This window comes from Zingiber officinale, chromosome 9A, assembly GCF_018446385.1.
Source record: "Zingiber officinale cultivar Zhangliang chromosome 9A, Zo_v1.1, whole genome shotgun sequence".
Classification (NCBI taxonomy): Eukaryota; Viridiplantae; Streptophyta; class Magnoliopsida; order Zingiberales; family Zingiberaceae; genus Zingiber; species Zingiber officinale.
Genome location: NC_056002.1, coordinates 65,530,699 through 65,550,572, shown reverse-complemented (window position 1 = coordinate 65,550,572; position 19,874 = coordinate 65,530,699). Strand labels below are relative to the sequence as shown.

The 19,874-nt window shown below is 33.9% G+C and overlaps 1 protein-coding gene across 4 annotated transcripts in view; it reads right to left on the bottom strand.

The window, feature by feature from the left end:
• Positions 1-19,874, bottom strand: part of LOC122018578 (aspartic proteinase 36-like) — a 44,675-nt gene that overhangs the window by 10,425 nt on the left and 14,376 nt on the right. For 2 of the 4 annotated variants that reach the window (XM_042575931.1, XM_042575929.1), the window contains exons 5-8: positions 15,905-16,067; positions 15,762-15,832; positions 14,939-15,029; positions 752-827 (exon numbers count right to left, since the gene is read on the bottom strand). In XM_042575931.1, coding sequence (XP_042431865.1) covers positions 752-827; positions 14,939-15,029; positions 15,762-15,832; positions 15,905-16,067 — 401 coding nt within the window. Of the gene's footprint in view, positions 1-751; positions 828-1,192; positions 1,262-6,812; positions 6,946-14,938; positions 15,030-15,761; positions 15,833-15,904; positions 16,068-19,874 lie in introns of those variants that run through there. The other 2 variants (XR_006121827.1, XR_006121826.1) reach the window with 2 other exon arrangements.

Sequence of the window (19,874 nt, the reverse complement as noted above, 5' to 3'; positions counted from 1 at the left end):
ATATTTATCTAACCTCAGTAGTGTATACAAGAGTAGTAGTTGAAGTGGAATATTGTCAGAAATTCAAATTGCTACATGTGAGAAATCAAATTGATTAAAATGAAAGTGTACTAGGTAAAGGGATAATGAAGAAAACTTTAGTTAATATAATAAAAAATAATTTAAATAATTTGAATATTACTAATAATATCCCTTAGGTAAGTTCAATGGAGGGATAAGGCCTACGTAGCCAACCCCATAATAGTTTGACAAGCATGGGTTAACGAATGTTATGGATTGCTATTATGAATTGCTACATTACTGACAGGTGAATAAAGGTTCACCCCATTAAACTTACTAAATTTAGATTGTCTAAGACTCAATACCAAATTTTTAGGAAGACACTAATCTATATTTATATTCTTAACACTCCCTCAGTGTCGGTGACTCACCAAGATTTGATGTCCCAAATCCAGCACATTAGTGCACTCAATAACTGGATACATAGATTATTGAAACAAGGACTTGACCTGTTGCATATTTAATATGAATGGCTGATCTACTATCCCAAAGTCTTGATCTATTAGGAAACTGACCAAGACAATATATTATTAGTTATATTGTCAATCCAACCTTGCCATCACATTTGAAATTGCAATTCATGATGTTTCTTTTGATGGTTACACAATTTTCTCAGGAGTAAAAAAGTACCTTTGAACTAAAATGTAAAAGAATGAATAAAAAAAGAATATGGTTCTTATTAGATATTTACCTCCAAGAAGGAACATATCTTTGCCATCACTAGACATGGTACCTCCGCTTTGCCATCCAACACAATAATCATCGTCCTATGTATTCAAATACCATGAATGAAAATACAAAATTTCAGCTTCTATATGCCATACTAAAATCTGAGAACACTCGCAGCAAAAGAAGGCATCATTATAAGCCGGAATTTGGAAACAATCCCAATAAACGATAAGACCACGTAATTATAATATCTTTAATTTGCACTGTGGAAATAGTTGCTAATCATCATGATAAGCAGATGATGGGGAGATTGGTCAAGGAAATAGTGAGCATTATTCAGGGATTAGGTTCTCAAACTTCAATGAGGAAACATTAACAAAGAAATGATATATTGTAATTAAATCCATTCTAGGAGAAAAATATAATTTTTCTCAAACTGCAGCCGCTGAGTAGGATGGCTCACATAATATCTGACTTCTAATGCTTCAATCCACTTCCTCTCTAACGCTTCAGCTCACTTCCTCCTAATGTCCTTAGATAGAACATGGTAAGAATATTAAAATATAAAAGGTAAACAAGCAATTGCATTTGATAGAAAATTGCAGAATTACACAATAAAGACAGGCTCCCAACATAGAGTCATAAACCCTATGACAAGACAACAAGCTCAAGTAAACTATACATTCTAGTATTTCCACTCAAGTTGGAATACAAATATTCTGATTTCCAAATTGTAACACAGTCACAAAATAAATTTAAAAAATAACTCTGCAAATATTATCATGTTGGGCAAGTATAACGAAATGCAATCTTCTCAACTCCTCAAATTAAAGATGCAACAAGAACCAAAATTTGCATAGATGGACAAATGGGAGATAGACTAACTTTCCAGTTTCTATCTACTCGAGAAAGAATAAAGCAGAGAGAATATAGTGTGCAAATAAGTAGGAACTTGATTTGTATTGAAAAGACAAATAAAAATTGTCAAAAAAGTCAAAAGATAAAATGAAAAAAAAAAAACTCTAAACTCTGCTTGATAGAGAAGAGAGAAGGCACTTCTAAGAGAAAGGATTACTGACTGATCTATCTTGAAATTGCAACCAGCAAGAAAGCTAACAGTCGAGATAAAAAAATGTGACAATAGCATTCCATCAAGCTCTGAGAAAGTAGAAGAAATTAAGAGAATTTTTTATATTTACTAGGAGAGAGAAAGATGTCAAGAGAAAGAATAACAGTGGTATTGCCTCCAGACGATGAGATATACTGGAGAGAAAAATAATAATCAGTTTCACTCTATTCTTATAGGAAAAAGATCAAAGGATTATGAGAGAAGAAATTAGTGAGAAAAATATAAATGGTACTTCAACTTTGAGATATATCGAGGGAATAGAAAGAATGGGGATGTTTTGATATCTCAACTTCAAAATATGCAATCTGTTTATTCACCATCATTTCCCTCATTTTATAAGTTATTGCCTGCTTTTGGTCATTTTCCTCATTCTTATAAGTCATTTTATAAGTGGGAATAATAAATCGCAAATCGACTTTCTTATGGTTAAGAAGAAGGATAGAAAGACTTATAAAGATTACAAGGTCATCCTTAGAGAAAGCTTAACTACCCAACATAGGTTAGTAGTGTTGGATATACGTCTCAAACATAGTATCAATAGAAAGAAATATATATGACTCCTAAAATTAAGTGGTGAAAGTTAAAGGATGGGAAGCAAAATATATTTAAGGAAAAGATAGGAGTACAAGCATTAGGTGAAATATACGGGGACTCAAATACGACATGGGATAAAATGATATCAAAGTTGAAAATAGTAATTAAGAGTGTACTCGGTGAGTCAAAGGGACATGCACCACTAAGTAAAGAATCTTGGTGACGGAATGAGAAACTACAAGAGAAAGTGAAGAAAAACCGAATAGCTTATAAGGAATTATATATTTATAAGAACGAGGAAAATTTAAAAAAATATACAATAGTCAAGAAAGAAGATAAATAGTGAATGAAGCAAAGAATGAAACTTTTAAACGATTATATAAAAAATTAGATACAAAAGAAGGGGAAAGAGATATTTATAAAATAGCTAAAGTGAGAGAAAGGAAGACACGAGATCTTATCCAAATAAAATATATTAAAGATTAATGTAATAGAATACTAGTAACGGTTGAGATATAAAAGAGCGGTGGAAGAGGTATTTTCTTCAACTTTTTAATGAAAATTTAAGTGATCAACTTAACTTACGTAATTTAAGTGAGTCAAATGAGCATAGAAATTTAAATTTTTATCATAGAATTCAAACTTCAGAAGTAAAACAAGCTTCAAATGAGATGCACAATGAAAAAATCATTGGACCAGATGATATTCTGATAGAGGTATAGAAGTGCCTAGGGAAACAAAGTACTAAATGACTTACAAAATTATTTAACATAATATTGAAAATTAAAAAAAAAATATGTGATCAATGGAGGATAAGTACTCTAGTTCTCTTATATAAGAACAAGGGAGATGTACAAAATTATGCAAACTATAGTGGTATTAAACTAATGAGACATACCATGAAACTTTGGGAAATAGTAATACAAAAAAGATTAAGGAAGGAGACCTCGATAACCGAAAATCAATTTTGGTTCCTGCTTGGAAGGTCGAGATAGAAGTTAAACATCTTCTTAGACAATTAATTGAAAAATATCAAGAGCAAAAACAAAAGCTACACATGGTATTCATTAACTTAGAAAAAACTTATGATAGAGTCCCAAAGAAATTATATGGAAAATTCTTGAAAAGAGAGGTGTTAGCGTAATATATATTGAACTAATTAAAGATATGTACAAGGATATAATGGCCAGAGTAAAGACTTCAAGCGGAGTAACTAAAGTATTTCCAATAAAGATAAGGTTACGTGAAGGATCAGCTCTAAGTCCCTATCTTTTTACTCTAATTATGGACGAACTCACTGCACACATTGACAGTACCGTGGTGCATGTTGTTTGCAGATGATATTATTTTGGTAGATGAGACACGTGAAGGAGTAATGTTAAACTAAAATCTTAGCAGGAAAGACTACAAGGGAAAGGTTTTAGGCTTAGTAGAATAAAAACAATATATAGAAAAAATTTAAGTTTAGAAATATTAAATGTAATGAGACAATTGTTAAGATAAGAGATGATGAGTAGCCCAGAATCGAGAGCTTTAAATATTTAAGATCATTTTTGTAAAACGATAAAGAGATTGAGAGAGATGTCTTGTAATATACCAAAAATATAAATAAAGATGTAAATAATTAATATTTGATATAATTAAATAATTTTAAGGAAAATAAATATATTCCAGCAGATAATTTATTGGGAAACATATTTATATGAATTTATGGTATTTATTGATTTTTTTTTGGATTTTAAAGGAATTATTTTATATTTTAACGGGTGTAAATGGGTAAAAGATAAAGTCTGTTTGAAATAGCTAATTAAAGTTAGGAGTTGATTAAGTATATAAACTTAAGTTTAAAACTAAACCCTAAGTTTTAATTGCCTAGATTTGCTTGAACAGATTTGAGAGCTTGTAAACAGTTTAGGTTCTAGATTTGCTCTTTTGAAATGTTTCTTCGAATGACGACCGAATTGACAGAGTGGCTGTGGTTTATGGTGAATCGATTTAATAAGCTGGAATGTGATTTCAAAGGGGTTTTCATTTCTTTTGATGGCTTCACGTTTGTTTGGACAGATTCGAAGGTGTTGAATTGTTTTCGTCGTGCTCTTAGTTCTTGTGTTGGCTGTGGTATTCCGGACAGATTTAGAGCATTTAAGATGGCTATTCATTGTGCCTTGATCTCTTGTGTTGGTTGTGGTATTCTCGGACAATTTTGAAGTGGTTAAAATGGCTTTCAGGGTGCTTTTATTTCTTGTGTTGGTAGTCGAATTTTCGAATAGATCCGAAGTGTTTAAAGGTGGTTTGTCATTGTGCTTTCACCTTTTGTGTTAACTGTGAAAATATTGGACAGATCTGAAGGAATAGGAATGGGTGTGGCTTAGGTGTTTTAGGTAGATGATTTCGTTGTTCCTCTATGATACTTAGAGGTTTCATTGTTCCCTTATGATACTTGGATGTTTTCATTGATTTCTTATAATATTTAGATGGTAAATGCACTGCTTGAAGTTTTGAGTTGGGTTCTTTATGAGAGACAATATAAGACCATGCATGTTTACTTGCAATCTATAATATGCATTGAGTTATGTTTGTTTATTTTTATTTATGATGATTGGACGCTTAAGGGTATGTAAGGTAACAGTACGGGATGAGTGCTCCGGGATGAACTCCAGGGAGGGCTCTTCCATACAAATGTGATAACATGAAATATGTTGACCTAAGCCATATGAATATAAGTCTCCTAACAGGTACCTCTGGAGTTTTGATCATGAATTAATTGAATAGGCTCAAATGATGGTTACCACTAAGTTCCTTTAAGTACATGTTTATTTGGTTATACCTGTGATGTTTGCTTTTATATGTTGTCATGATCATGCTCCGTGTTCTCCAGCTTTCTTCTTTTCAGCTAACCTTATGTTTACATTCATGTATAGTAAATGTCTATGCTATGCTTCATACTTTTCGCTCCAATTCATTACTTATGTCATATACCTATTAGTGGATTATGTTTAATGGGTCCGTGGACTCATCCTATTATGATTGCAGGTGAGAAAGATGTCATCCCGAATGTGATAGGGGGCACGGAGGCAGAGTAGCTGAGGAGATGGGGTTGAATGCATCACACACTGTCCAGGGGCCCTAAGTTGCTAGTTATTATTCCTTTTCCTTTGAATTGTTATATTAGTATGAGATGGAGACTACTTGTTGGCTTGCATTGGTAGGAGATCACACATGTTTTCTTTTTTCTTGAGAGATATGTTTTCTTATTTGTTTTTGTAATTTCAGACAAATATATGATGCAAAGTTGTTTCCTTCCCGCGTGGAATTTATGGTTTAGTTTCTAGTAAATCACCTGCCAGTGTATTGTTGATATTGTATGTTCAGCCAACGATAAGTAGTAAGGGTCGTTTCAGTTGGTATCAGAGCGGTCGTTTTCAAAGGACAGTGTGTGCATGCAATCTCATCGAGGACTCAGATATTTCCACCTTCAAGTTTATAAGATTTATCTTTAAAATTTTAGTCCTAAATTTAATTATGTAATTTAGCTATGACATGAATATATAAACATGCATATGTGAGGTAATGATGAAGGTATGTTGGGACAGGAACTTGATAGGAACATCTATAAATAATAAAGGCCGAGCACCTCCACTTCTACATTTCTTTATTAAATGTTACTGAGGTTCATAACATTTCTTGGAACTTTTAGGTCACCTAGGTGTGTGTAATGTAAACTAATATTTTATAGCAATTTCCTTACAATGTTTAAATGATAGAAGTCACAATGGCTATAATCACTAGATAGGCCAGTATTACTTTCATTATTCTGAGATTTTCGGCTACTTATCCATGAAGACTTCAGCTAAGCATCACAATAATATGGTCTAACTTGTTTGAGTCAGATTGTTCTTTGGTTCTTTACTGGAAGCTATAAAATTTTAGTATCTTAGCCATCATTACTTTGCCAACATTAGTGATATAAATGGATCCCTTAGTCAGCATATCTTGATCATCTCTCTAGTTTGATCATCTCTCTAGCTGCTCTATGAAATAAATGTATATTTAAAATAATGGTACTGAAGGCATGAGATTTTATTAAGGTCAACTAAGCATAACAATAAAGATGGTCTAATTTGTGCAGCTAGTTTTGGTCTTTGTTCTTGATTGGAACCGGTATCCACCAGGTAAGATTAATTCTGTTGAATGAAAATGGCAAAAAAAAAAAACATAAATTAGTCTATCTACTACTTAAACTGGTTTATTTTATCATGCAACCCAAAGTTAATATATGGCTATTTGTTAATGTTCTGGTTTAGAGCTTTCTGGTAATCCAACTTTTCAATGGTCATCAATCATAGGGTAAATGGGTTGTTTGCTTGAATGTTCTTTTAATTCACATTGGATCTTTGCATTAGTTTATCATTATACATACCATCACATGGCATTTAGGATGATCTTTTTGTAGGGAAACAGGTAGTTTTGTAGCTTTGGAGCAGTATTCTTGTTTAGCAGAAACCAATGGTGGAGAACAGGAACCCTGATATCTGAAATCTATCTTGGGAAATCTAGGCAAAACATGTTGAAAGGAGCTAAATAAAGATCAAAGCACAACTACTTAAACAACACCACTTTCCTATTTAACAAAACTAAAATTGTGAACAATAAAAGAATCACATAGCTTCATTTATTTGCTGAATAAGCTCTTGCTAACAAACGAAAAATTGAATGATCGAAAGACAGACAACATCAAAATAAAATTCAGAATTCTACAACTACAATTAACACAACAGAAATTTATAAATTATTAGATTACTCAAGAAAGTTGATAATATGCTTAACCATTATAGTGATGATATGAAAGTGGTATGTAGTATGTCAGATATGAAAGTTGTATGAAGCATGTCTAGATCATAAATAACAAACTGGTCAACGTCAACTTCTCCAATTTTTTTTTTTAAACAAATCATTGCATCTTGGCATGAATATTTTGGGTTGTACAACATCTCTTTATCTTCTCTCTTTTTTAGTCTCTATAGCTTCCTCATCAATAATATGTTTTCAATTTGCAATTTGTCATCCTTTCAGATTCTATGATTTTTACTTGTTCCAATAGACACTAATCAAAAAATTATACATGTAAATCTTGTCATCATTAGAGTGCTGCTGCCAGCAGAAGTGTATAAGGTACAACTCCGTTTTGTTACACTAATAGGAGCCCTCCTACAAAGATTTTGTATTAGCTGATATCCCGTATTCCATATTTTCATAAAGAAAAAGAGGACCTTTGTGGATATCATCCCAAATAGATAAGACAACTCAGGTCCTTCAATTAAACTCAATGGTGTAATCAGATTGAACAAGATCCTGTTGGATTTAAAAGAGCAAAATTAAGGGGCCTGTTTCCGTGAAGAACCTTACAATTTCTCCTTTGACCATTGGGTTGCTTCTACAACCCCTGGTTTGACTTCATTTCGATTGTCGGCTTATTTGCAACAAAGATATGTTCTCAAAATACAAAATTATTAATTTAAGACCACCAAGCAAAATCTGCCCATCTCCCATTTCCAGTATTGAATTTCCTCTAAAACCATATTCATCAGAACTAAACCAAGCAACTAATCGTTTCTGCAAGAATCAAGCTTCAAGTAGCTTTCATTTCAATATGAATTAAGAATGAGCGATCTTTAGGTAGAAAGAGAAATTCGCACAAAAGTTCTCACCGGAACAGGGGCATCAAGTGAAGTTTCCACCATCCTATCTAGAGGAAACCCTCATCAATATCTAATCAAAGCCAGAGTAAAATTGGTAGGGTATAGCTCATGTGGGTTTTGAACTATAAGGTGCCTTATGTTGCCTCCTTTTTCTGTGAATACCTTGTCAACAAGGAAAAGGAAAACTAAAGAAAATGAAGAATGGAAGTGACTGATTTATTTTCCGTTTTTATTGTGTACGGAAGTTCTTTCCAACATCTTTGGTTCAATGCGGTGTACTGCTCATTTTTCATAGTGTATTTTCAAGTAAATACCATTATGGGATTTTTTGACATCTTTCTTTGACTTTACCAGAGTTTGTGTAATTTGCCATTTTGATTACGTTTCCAGTCAAATTACTGCACAAATAACTACTGTTTTTGGTTAAGTATTTCTCCTATGTATCAAGATGTTTGGCTGATAGGAGTTAGCTGATGTCATCTTCACATATTATTTGTCTAGGCTAACGTGTCATATTGCAACCTACCCTATTTCCGTCCATTTTATTCATGGATTTCACTAATAAATCTTTAGATATGCATTCATTGTCAATATCTATGAGTTGTTGTTAATTTGGGCATCATTGACCTTGCATATTTGAATTGCTCCTCAGAATAGTTTTGTTTCCTTAAATCTAATTGTGTGCAGTACATGGTTATCCCATTGTTCTTTCTGAAACAACTACAGTAGGTAAACATGCTATTTTTCTAAAAAACTACTACGCTACGCTAAGCATTTTTGTATATGTCTGCTTTCATTCCCAATATAAACCTATTAATATTATGGAAGAATTTCAATGGTTAAAAAAAATTTGCTAGAATGGATTCAAGTGAATCAAAGTGATAGGGGAAGTGTAGTGAGCTCATAATCCGCCGGTAGATTTACTTTGGAAAACTTTGTACCTAAGTAGAACAAGGGTAAGTAGAACAAGGGTAAACATAGTACGATGGGTTTTGGAGGGTACAGGATTCGAGTTGGATGATCATTGACCGATTAACCAAGTTTGACCAATTGGCCCGCTAGACTGACTTTTTGGATTACTTGGTGGAGTGTCTAACGAGTCATGTGCACAAAACTTTATTTTGTGAATAAGTTCAGATGGACTAACGGGCAAAGCGCACCATTCGCTAACTGGAGGACTTACTTGAAGCATGCAAGATGGGCATCAAAGATGGCTAGAAGATCATTTATACCTTATGGATTTTATTCACCACAGTTAACTAGACGGTAACATGGGTGTAGCTACAACAGGTTGGCTCGTAACCCATAGAGTAGTGATTCTTCATCTTAGAATGGATCACTAAATAGTTATAAGGAGCTCCTATTCTCTAATAGTTATAACCTCCCATGCTATTAGAATGGACTAGTATTGGATTAGTATGAGGGTGTACCTTTAGATGAAACTATCATAATACTGCAGTTTGAGTAGTAAGTTGGGGACCAAATTGAGAATGTAATATACCAAGAATATAAATAAAGATGTAAATAATTAACATTTGATATAATTAAATTATTTTAAGAAAAATAAATATATTCCAACGGATAATTTATCAGGAAATACATTTATATGAATTTATGGTATTTATTGGAAAAAAATTTTGATTTTAAAGGAATCATTTTATATTTTAAGGAGTGTAAATGGGTAAAAGATAAAGTCTGTTTGAAATAGCTAATTAAAGTTAGGAATTGATTAAGTATATAAACCTAAGTTTAAAACTAAACCCTAAGTTTTAATTGCCTAAAGTCATTCCGCCCTCACCCCTCACCGATTCTCCTCTCCGTCGACGCAACCCCCGCACCCTATGCCCTAAGCCCCAGTGACCTCCTCGGTGGATGACACCACAAGGAGCAGACATCCGCCGCCACCTCGATGGATGACGCCACAAGGAGCAGACATCCGTGACCACCCTTCACTGTCGGTGCGTCATCCCGTGGGCTAGGGTTCTCATTAGTGGCACAAGAAGAGGAAAAGGCAAGTATAATTCCTCTAGTTGGTATGGATTTTCGGGGAAAGGAATAGGAGTAGCTGTGCAAAACGGTTTCGAAGAAATCCTCTAATTTTTCATGAAGTTTCATGTTGGCTTTCGATTCCGGATTTGTGGAGTTCGCGATTGTTTCTTTTCCGATGTTGCTTCGTTCTTCCGTAGGGAATTTGATCTGCTTGAATAGATTTGAGAGCTTGTAAACAGTTTGGGTTCTAGATTTGCTCTTTTGAAATGTTTCATCGAATGACGACCGAATTGACAAAGTGGTTGTGGTTTATGGTGAATCGATTTAGTAAGCTGGAATGTGATTTCAAAGGGGTTTTCATTTCTTTTGATGGCTTCACGTTTGTTTGGACAGATTCGAAGGTGTTGAATTGTTTTCATCGTGCTTTTAGTTCTTGTGTTGGTTGCGGTATTCCGGACATATTTAGAGCATTTAAGATGGCTATTCATTGTGCCTTGATCTCTTGTATTGGTTGTGGCATTCTCAGACAATTTTGAAGTGGTTAAAATGGTTTTCAGGGTGCTTTTATTTCTTGTGTTGGTAGTCGAATTTTCGAATAGATCCGAAGTGTTTAAAGGTGGTTTGTCATTGTGCTTTCACCTTTTGTGTTAACTGTGAAAATATTGGACAGATCTGAAGGAATAGGAATGGGTGTGGCTTAGGTGTTTTAGGTAGATGATTTTGTTGTTCCTCTATGATACTTAGAGGTTTCATTGTTCCCTTATGATACTTGGATGTTTTCATTGATTTCTTATAATATTTAGATGGTAAATGCACTGCTTGAAGTTTTGAGTTGGGTTCTTTATGAGAGACAATATAAGACTATGCATGTTTACTTGCAATCTATAATATGCATTGAGTTATGTTTGTTTATTTTTATTTATGATGATTGGACGCTTAAGGGTATGTAAGGTAACAGTATGGGCTGAGTGCTCCGGGATGAGCTCCGGGGAGGGCTCTTCCATACAAATGTGATAACATGAAATATGTTGACCTAAACCATATGAATATAAGTCTCCTAACAGGTACCTCTGGAGTTTTGATCATGAATCAACTGAATAGGCTCGAATGATGGTTACCACTAAGTTCCCTTAAGTACATGTTTATTAGGTTATACCTGTGATGTTTGCTTTTATATGTTGTCATGATCATGCTCCATGTTCTCCAGCGTTCTTCTTTTCAGCTAACCTTATGTTTACATTCATGTATAGTAAATGTCTATGGTATGCTACATACTTTTCGCTCCAATTCGTTGCTTATGTCATATACCTACTAGTGGATTAAGCTTGCTGGGTCTGTGGACTCATCCTATTATGATTGCAGGTGAGGAAGATGTCATCCCGAATGTGATAGGGGACACGAAGGCAGAGTAGCCGAGGAGATGGGGTTGAATGCATCACACACTGTCCAGGGACCTTAAGTGCTAGTTATTAGTCCTTTTCCTTTGAATTGTTATATTAGTATGAGATGGAGACTACTTGTTGGCTTGCATTGGTAGGAGATCGCACATGTTTTTTTTTTCTTGGGAGATATGTTTTATTATTTTTTTTGTAATTTCAGACAAATATATGATGCAAAGTTGTTTCCTTCTAGCGTGGAGTTTATGGTTTAGTTTCTAGTAAATCACCTGCCAGTGTATTGTTGATATTATATGATTTAGTCGACGGTAAGTAGTAAGGGTTGTTTCATGTCTTATATAGAACACAAGTAGGATGGTTGAAATAGAGGAGTGTTGGGTGTTTTATGTAACTGTAAGTACCTCTAAAACTTAAAAGAAAATTCTACAAAACCACAATTAGACCTGTTTTATTATATGAAGTTGAATGTTGGGCTATGACTCAAGTATATGAGCAAAAGATAAGAGTCGCAGAGATGAGGATGTTAAGATAGATGTGTGGATATATGAGGATGGACAGAATAAAAAATGAGAGCATTAGAGAGAAAGTCAGAGTTGTATCTATTGAAAAAAAACTCCGAGAGACACGTTTAAGATGGTACAAACATGTATTTAGATAACTAATAAATACTTCAGTTAAGCGATGTAAAACTATGACAAACACGCATATCAAACGAGGAAGAGGAAGACCAAAAAAGACTTGGTTAGCAATAATAAAACAAGATAAAATTTATTTAAGTATAGATGATGATATAGTAGGAGATAGAACTCAATAGCGTAAAAAATCCATATAGCCAACCCCACCTAGAGAGATAAGACTTGGTTATTATTGTTGTTGTTTACTACTTTTACAAATTTTATTGTTATGTACTCTAGATGTGTGGAGGAAGTGACTTTGGGCTTGAGATATTGTTTGACTTGACATCAGCCCATTAAGTATTGCCTAGGTGAGAAACCTAGGAATGAGCAAAGAGGGTTGCAAGGACTTGAAGGTACATTTGATCTGACAGATTGCATTTTCCCATCCCAATGGTGTCTAAAGTTTAATAGAAATTTCACGCAAAGGAGGACCTATTTGCATTGCAAAAGTACATTGAAAGGGTATGGATTTAGCAAGGTTTAAAATATGAAGCCATGCTGATGTTTCAACAATACTATTTTAGAAGTGTATCATGTTGTGCCACTACAATTTTGATTCTTATTTAATCAAATTATTAATAATGACATATTTAATTTAACTGAAAATAAGTTATAATTTCAATAGCATTCAATTAGGGCAATCAATTGGGATGAAGGAGCTAGCAAACATAATATTTCTATTCGTGGCTAAGTTGACTAGGCAGTCGACTGATGGCAAGCAATAAAGTAATGGTAAGTTACTAGCCGACTCATAGCTAAGTTGGAAAGAAGTCAAGAGTCGTTCTTCATTACAACCATCAATCATGAAAGGTAACATAATGTTTCTATTCGTGGCTAATTTGACTGGGCAGTCCACTGATGGCAAGCAATAAAGTGATGGTAAGTTACTAGCCGACTCATAGCTAAGGTGGAAAGAAGTCAAGAGTCGTTCTACATTACAACCATCAATCATGAAAGGTTGGTCCACTGATTGTGCAGAACAGTCGATTGATAGGTGGCAAAAAGCAAGAGACGTTATAGGATTGAAGGGTGCAAAAGGAGAGTTCGGTGGGGCTTCAAGGCTAGTGAAAATAAGATTCATTGTCTTATCAGAGCTTCTCCACCGTGTTTTAAGCTTTTATTATAATCCTTGTAACTCTTGGGCTTGTAAGAGGTTTCTTCACCTATGAAAGAGTTCCAAGAAGAAGAAAATTATTAACTTTTAGAGAGTAATCTTTCAATAGATGATAGGTCATGGAGTAAAAATGCAAGAGACTAGCGAACCACATTAAACACTATTATTTGCAATTGTACCTTCTTTCTTTATGTATGTTTTTATTTCGTTGCTAATCGTGTTTGTGGCATTGCTATAAATAGCAAGAGCAGTATAGAATCACACTTGTAAGTTATAATCACTATTCTCACCCTTTCTAGCGCACCTTGTAGGTTCTAACAATGTCAATTATCTAAAGGAGTGCATGATGAAGCCCAACATCTATGCATCAGAGACAACTAACCACAACTAACTTGAAAGGGTGTTTCGACTACCCAAAGGGTGGGTCGAGTAATCGGAGAGTCGTGGACTACCTAAGGGAGTGCCTAGACTACTCAAGATGGTGCTTCTACTTGAAGGGGAATGCCAACCTAAAAATGTGCTTTCACTATCCAAAAGGGTGCATCTAAAAATTGAAGAGACGTGATCCACATTGCCAATCTCTTAATCCATCATGACAAACCACACAAAGGAGAAAAGCTACACTAACAACAACAAGTGCTACTAGAGCATGGAAGCTAGTGGGGCAAAGGTGAGGTAGGCTGCATGGAGGAGAATGGAGAAGGTTTAACAAAGCAATCAATGATTTGTAATTGTAAAGTGGTGAACCATGATTAGACCAACATGTGAATCAAAGGAAAAAAAAAAGCTGAGAGCAACATGGTCGCACCATAACCATTGTTTATAGGTCGTATATGTTATGTAGAATCTCTTGTCACATAAGATTGTCCTAGCCAAATTGATTGTTAACTTGTTAAATTTAAGTCTCAAACTATTTCAGTAGGCATGAGCAAAACTTGCAATATACCGATAAAAAAAATTTGGCATGGTTCGACTTCGCAAGATCAATTGGCACCAACCAAAATCATGATGATACTAGGTGGTTATGACCTTCTTGCTCAACAACGATTTAGACAAGGGTTGAGGTTTTGAAAGTAAGGAAGGAGGAATTGACTGCAGAATAAGAAAATTTTTACTTAAAATACATGAAGAGGAGGCTTCGACTTTGACTTTGGCTTTGACAGTGAAACTTACCTTTGGCTACAAGATGTGTGACAACCAACATCAAGTGAGAGTGGGCATTGGGTATATATGTTAGGGGATTTAAACTTGGACCTTATAAGTTGCGATTAATTAAAAAGATTATTAAGTGGGATGGTTATAAGTTAGGGTTTTCTAGTTGACATAAGCACTCATGATTCCACAAGTTGTTATAAAAGAGACTCAAGTCAAGTAGCACAAAACACTTAAGTAACAACACATGAACTTTCAGAATATTTTCACAATATTTGAAACAAAACAAAAAAGAAGTGCATCTTAAAAGAAAATATAATATGTCCAATGTGATTAGGAGCATTTATTTCATGTATTGTGTGCCACATAATCTAAGAAGAATTATAGTAAAATGAAATTTTGAGAATAGAAAGGGAAGAAACAAGAATATTATGTACAATATACTTGAGCAAGCAAATAGATTTTGCAATTACAATAAAGATTCAAGATGCATCACAAACTAGAGATATGCAACTTACCCCGTTTTGAAAAAGATAATCATGAGGATAAACATTCAGCAAAAGTGAGTTCTCAAAATGAAATACAACATCTGGAAATTCATCATCAACACTGCAATAAGATAAACAAATAGCTAGTGACATAAATGATCCAGAATTCTTACCTGGAAACTACTTTACCTGAATAAAAATAGTTTATGTCACACGCATAACCAGATATTGTTTAGTATCATTTGCTAATCTCTGTATATTAAAAGCTCACAATCAAAAGCATCTTGGGTACTAAGAGATGCTGTACTCAAAATTATTTGTCCATAAAATCCTTTGACAAAAAAAAATGTCTCAGGGACACAAGCTAGAAATAAGCAACTTTGATTCAGCACTTATTTCATCACATCTAGTCATTCTTCAAAATTTAATTTTAAAATATATCATGATTAATTACCTGTTATTATCTCATATTTCTCACCTCTACTTCCTGTTATGGTTGATCCTTAGTTACTTACTCGACCACTTGTCATTTCGGTCAATAAATTTGTATAATTTCTTTTCTGCATCAATAGTTTGCATATATGTTTCTATCAATATGAGACCAGGAATGGACAATAGGAACTGCAACTATGAACCATTAGAAATTGTTTTTTTTTTAATTTTAGGACCATGGTCTTGGTGAAGAATTTCTTATTGAGATTTCAGATTCAAGTAAAAGTACCAGTTTGGTTTGTGCTTCTGTAGATAAGTTTAGATCAACAAGTCTCAAACAAAAATTATCAGTTAAAGTCAACTGCTTAACTTGTGAAATTTAAATCACAATAAAGTAGGCTCATCATATTAACTACCATACCTTCCAGAATATAGGAAGCACAGAAAGCCTTGAATGTTGTGGAAGCTCAAATTCGGATGATTGGAAAATATCTACAGAGAAATAAAAAGTGACTATTGAAGATGTACAATGGCGGAAAATTAACTACAGAGAAAGCATCTTACTGCTTTCATCACTGCCTGGTAGGCTTCGTCTGGTAGATAAGTCATTGTTGTTCCGCTATCAATTATGGTCCCTTTCCCGTCGCCAGTGTCAAATAAATAAGTAGGAAGTTGTAAGAAAGCTCCACCCACTCCAATTCCCTTCATATTAACATTATAGTGTGGCCTGTGTCCAAGAGATAGTTTGTTAAATATATAAGAAATAAAAAAATATGGATACTAAGGTTTCAAATATTATCCCATGCTAGAGTTATAGTTCCAAGCAGAAGCGGTGCAGTTTCAGAATTATATGATGCTGACACTCTTTAACATGCATTTAAGCATATGCCAAAATAAATTCAAAGAAGTTTCTCCTAAAATCTCCTTTCACTTACTTTATTTACTTCAAAAATATAAAAAGATAAAACTATGACACTTAGATGGTCAATTGAATTAAAATTTTACAAATAATATCCCATGTCAATACTCAACAAGTGATAAAGCTAGTCGAGGTGAACTAAGATTGGTTTTACTCATTTCATTGCCTTTCTCTTAGACTTTTTTACTTTTAAAAATAAGAGTATGAATGCTTTTCAAAATGAAAATTGAGTTTTGGTTCATTTTTTCCTTCAATGTTTGTTCAAGATGAATTTAAACTATTTATTCACCTTTAATTTATTTCTCTTAGCTATTGAGAATTGATTTTTTGTAACCAATTAAGCAGGATCCATTATTTAAAAATGTCATCAAACATAGATGATCTATTTCACTTGTAGTTTGTCGTAAAATCATTTCTTTAAAAAAAAAAAAAGACATCCCGGTGCACGAAGCTCTCGCCATGTGGGGTCTCGGGGAAGAATCCATTGTACGTAAAATCATTTCTTAAGTGAATAAAAAAATAAAATCTAAAATAAGTGACTTGAGTGATGGTGAAAATGGAGCACTTGTTTTCGGATTTAATCCAAATCATTTTGTGATCAAACAAGAACATAAGGTCATATGTGAGCATAGTCCACCAATGTGTAAGCTTTGAACAAAACCCAAGTGTGCACATGAGCCTAACATCATGTAGGACACAAAATGAATGAAAAATTTTTTTATATAAGAGATAGATGCATGATAAAGTTGTAGCCGTATGACCTAGTGGTTCGAGTCTCAAAAACAACCTTTTGCAATGTAAGGTAAGACTGCATACAATAGACCCTTCCCCAGGATCCGCATTGGCGGAAGCTTCGTGTACCAGACTACCTTTTATGAGAGATAGATGCACATGTGACATGACTAGCTATTCCCAGTATGGAGGGTTCACCACTACCCACATGGCAAACCACATTGCTACATGAATAGCGGACACATGGTATTGCTTTGTGGATATTGCATGGAGCCATGAACAAGAGCACAAGAATTGTTAAATTGACCAAAGCAAAGGCCATGTGGCCTCTATGTTGGGTTTGACTAAACATCGAAGTCAACATGTAATGGGCATGTTTGTGCAATAGTAGCAACCCTCTTCTCTTGAATTTTGATCTTTCTATTCAAATTAATGCCATTCAATTTAAACTTAGTAAGAGACTCATCCATTTAATTGTCTCTTTATTGTGCCCTTCCACACATATAAAGGAGACCCCCTCTTGCATTTCATTTCACTCAAAATTTAAAGAAATCTAACATCTCCTCTCTTATCCTCACTTGAGCATTCTTTCCTCCTTGGCAAGTTCTAAGGTGAAAATGGTTCAATGATATGTAAAATGTAGAGTACTACTATTCAACATAGGAGGTTCTTGCATCCTAAGAGACAATTTAAATCCACTGTGAGCACCATAGCAGCGCAATCTTGTCTTAAAGAAAGTCCAACTATCGCCTTAGCCTGATGAATTTTCCACTCATCCTTTATGGATCATGACAACCAAAAGATCCTTAGTGATCATCCATTCCTCTTATTGATGAGTAGCATCCTTGAGATCACAATGTTTTAGAGATCCTTAGCAATCATTCCCTCGTCTTAGTGATGAGTAAGATCCACAATATCACAATGCCTGGGAGATCTCTACAAGATCATCCCCTCATTCTAGATGAGTGTTTTTCCTTGATCCTTCTAGATCAATCAACCATTTAAGAGGCATTACTCTATTCGATAAATTTCGGAGCCCAGTAGTCGTCATCAACTCATGACACAAATCTATGATTCAAACAAAGTCAAGACACTATGAAGTCATTATTAACCTATTTACTTTTAATCATTCCCTCGTCTTAGTGATGAGTAAGATCCACAATATCACAATGCCTGGGAGATCTCTACAAGATCATCCCCTCATTCTAGATGAGTGTTTTTCCTTGATCCTTCTAGATCAATCAACCATTTAAGAGGCATTACTCTATTCGATAAATTTCGGAGCCCAGTAGTCGTCATCAACTCATGACACAAATCTATGATTCAAACAAAGTCAAGACACTATGAAGTCATTATTAACCTATTTACTTTTAAAAAAAATAATTATGAGAGTAAATAAAAGATGGAAGCGAAGTCTGCCAAATTTAAAAACAAATCTATAAAGTTTTTAGATGCATGACAAATGTTTGCATGGCATGATACTCATCAACATGAGTAGCATTAAAAACATGGAAGAGAAGTCCGGTAAGTGAGCATTGATTATTTATTTGTTAATTTACAATAGTGGTATGTTATGTCTCAACCATATTGCCCAACATGGCACAAGAGCTTTAAACCATGATACCAAATCTCTGAGTTAAGGCATTCACTGCTAGTGAAGTAAATCCAATTACAATATCACATTATCTCTATCTAACAACAGTATATTGAAATTTATAGATATAAATGCATAAAGAGAAAATTTTGCATACTTTAGTGATATTAATTATCATAATAATGAATATATACAAAAAAAAATAGCAATGATGCACAAGATTTTAGGGAATTGTTCATGGTACACTGATATTGTTTGAAAGATGAATGACAAGTGACAACCAAGTAGGAGGTTCTCACAATTTCCTTTAATGATTTTAATTATATTTCGACAACTGGCCAAACCAAACAACTATAATATATTGGGAAATATATTGTCTAATACTCCAACTGTAATTGAAAAGGCAATATTAAATTAATACCAATTGGAACCAAACTAAAAGACCAGTTGGTGCGCATAAGTCAGATTGAAACTACTGATTAGAAAAACTAAAGAACAGAGTTTGAATCTTCAACATTCTCCACATGGGATTTATGGTATTCTTAGTGTGATTGTATGGATCAATGGCCTTTGCAGTAACTAAAACTGGAGCACGCTACGTTTTGACCTATAATCCTCCATATTGAACAACATTGGCCGCCTTTGGTTGAAGTATAAGCAAATAGATGCACACAAATAAACTAAGTTTATATATTATTTCTTACATGAAGTATGTCCTACATTGTGATTGGATAGGCATACTTTTTCTTGCTTCAATCACATATATGAACTTAAATAAGTGTATAATCAGAGTAATCCATCAAATTAATTAAATGGAGGTTGATAGAAAACTAACCAAGAAGCCAATCAACATCATTTAATCAAGGAACTTGATGCAGGGATATGTGACTTTGAGGTCATAACTTTTGACTCGGATTAAATCACGAGACCTTTGATATATCAAATTGAAGTTCGTTCAAAGATCTATATTTGTTACCGGGTATAACCCATAACGACCCGTCTTAGGCCCAAAAAATATTATTTAAAGCCTTTTTGGAGGATCCGAATAATTTAGTCTTTTTTATTAAGGTTATTTTAGTCTTTTTTGCATCGTTAAGGTTTTGAGACTATTTAAACATTTGTTTAGCTGATGTTAGGGCGTTATCTTTTTATTCAGTTAAATCTTGAGAAGAGTTCTATGCATTTGGCGATTTCCTATGTCTTCCCTGGAATTTCTCTATTCAAACTAGCGCATAATTGTTATTCTGTCCGACGTCAAAACTATTTTTCATTGATTTTTTGGTTCAAAT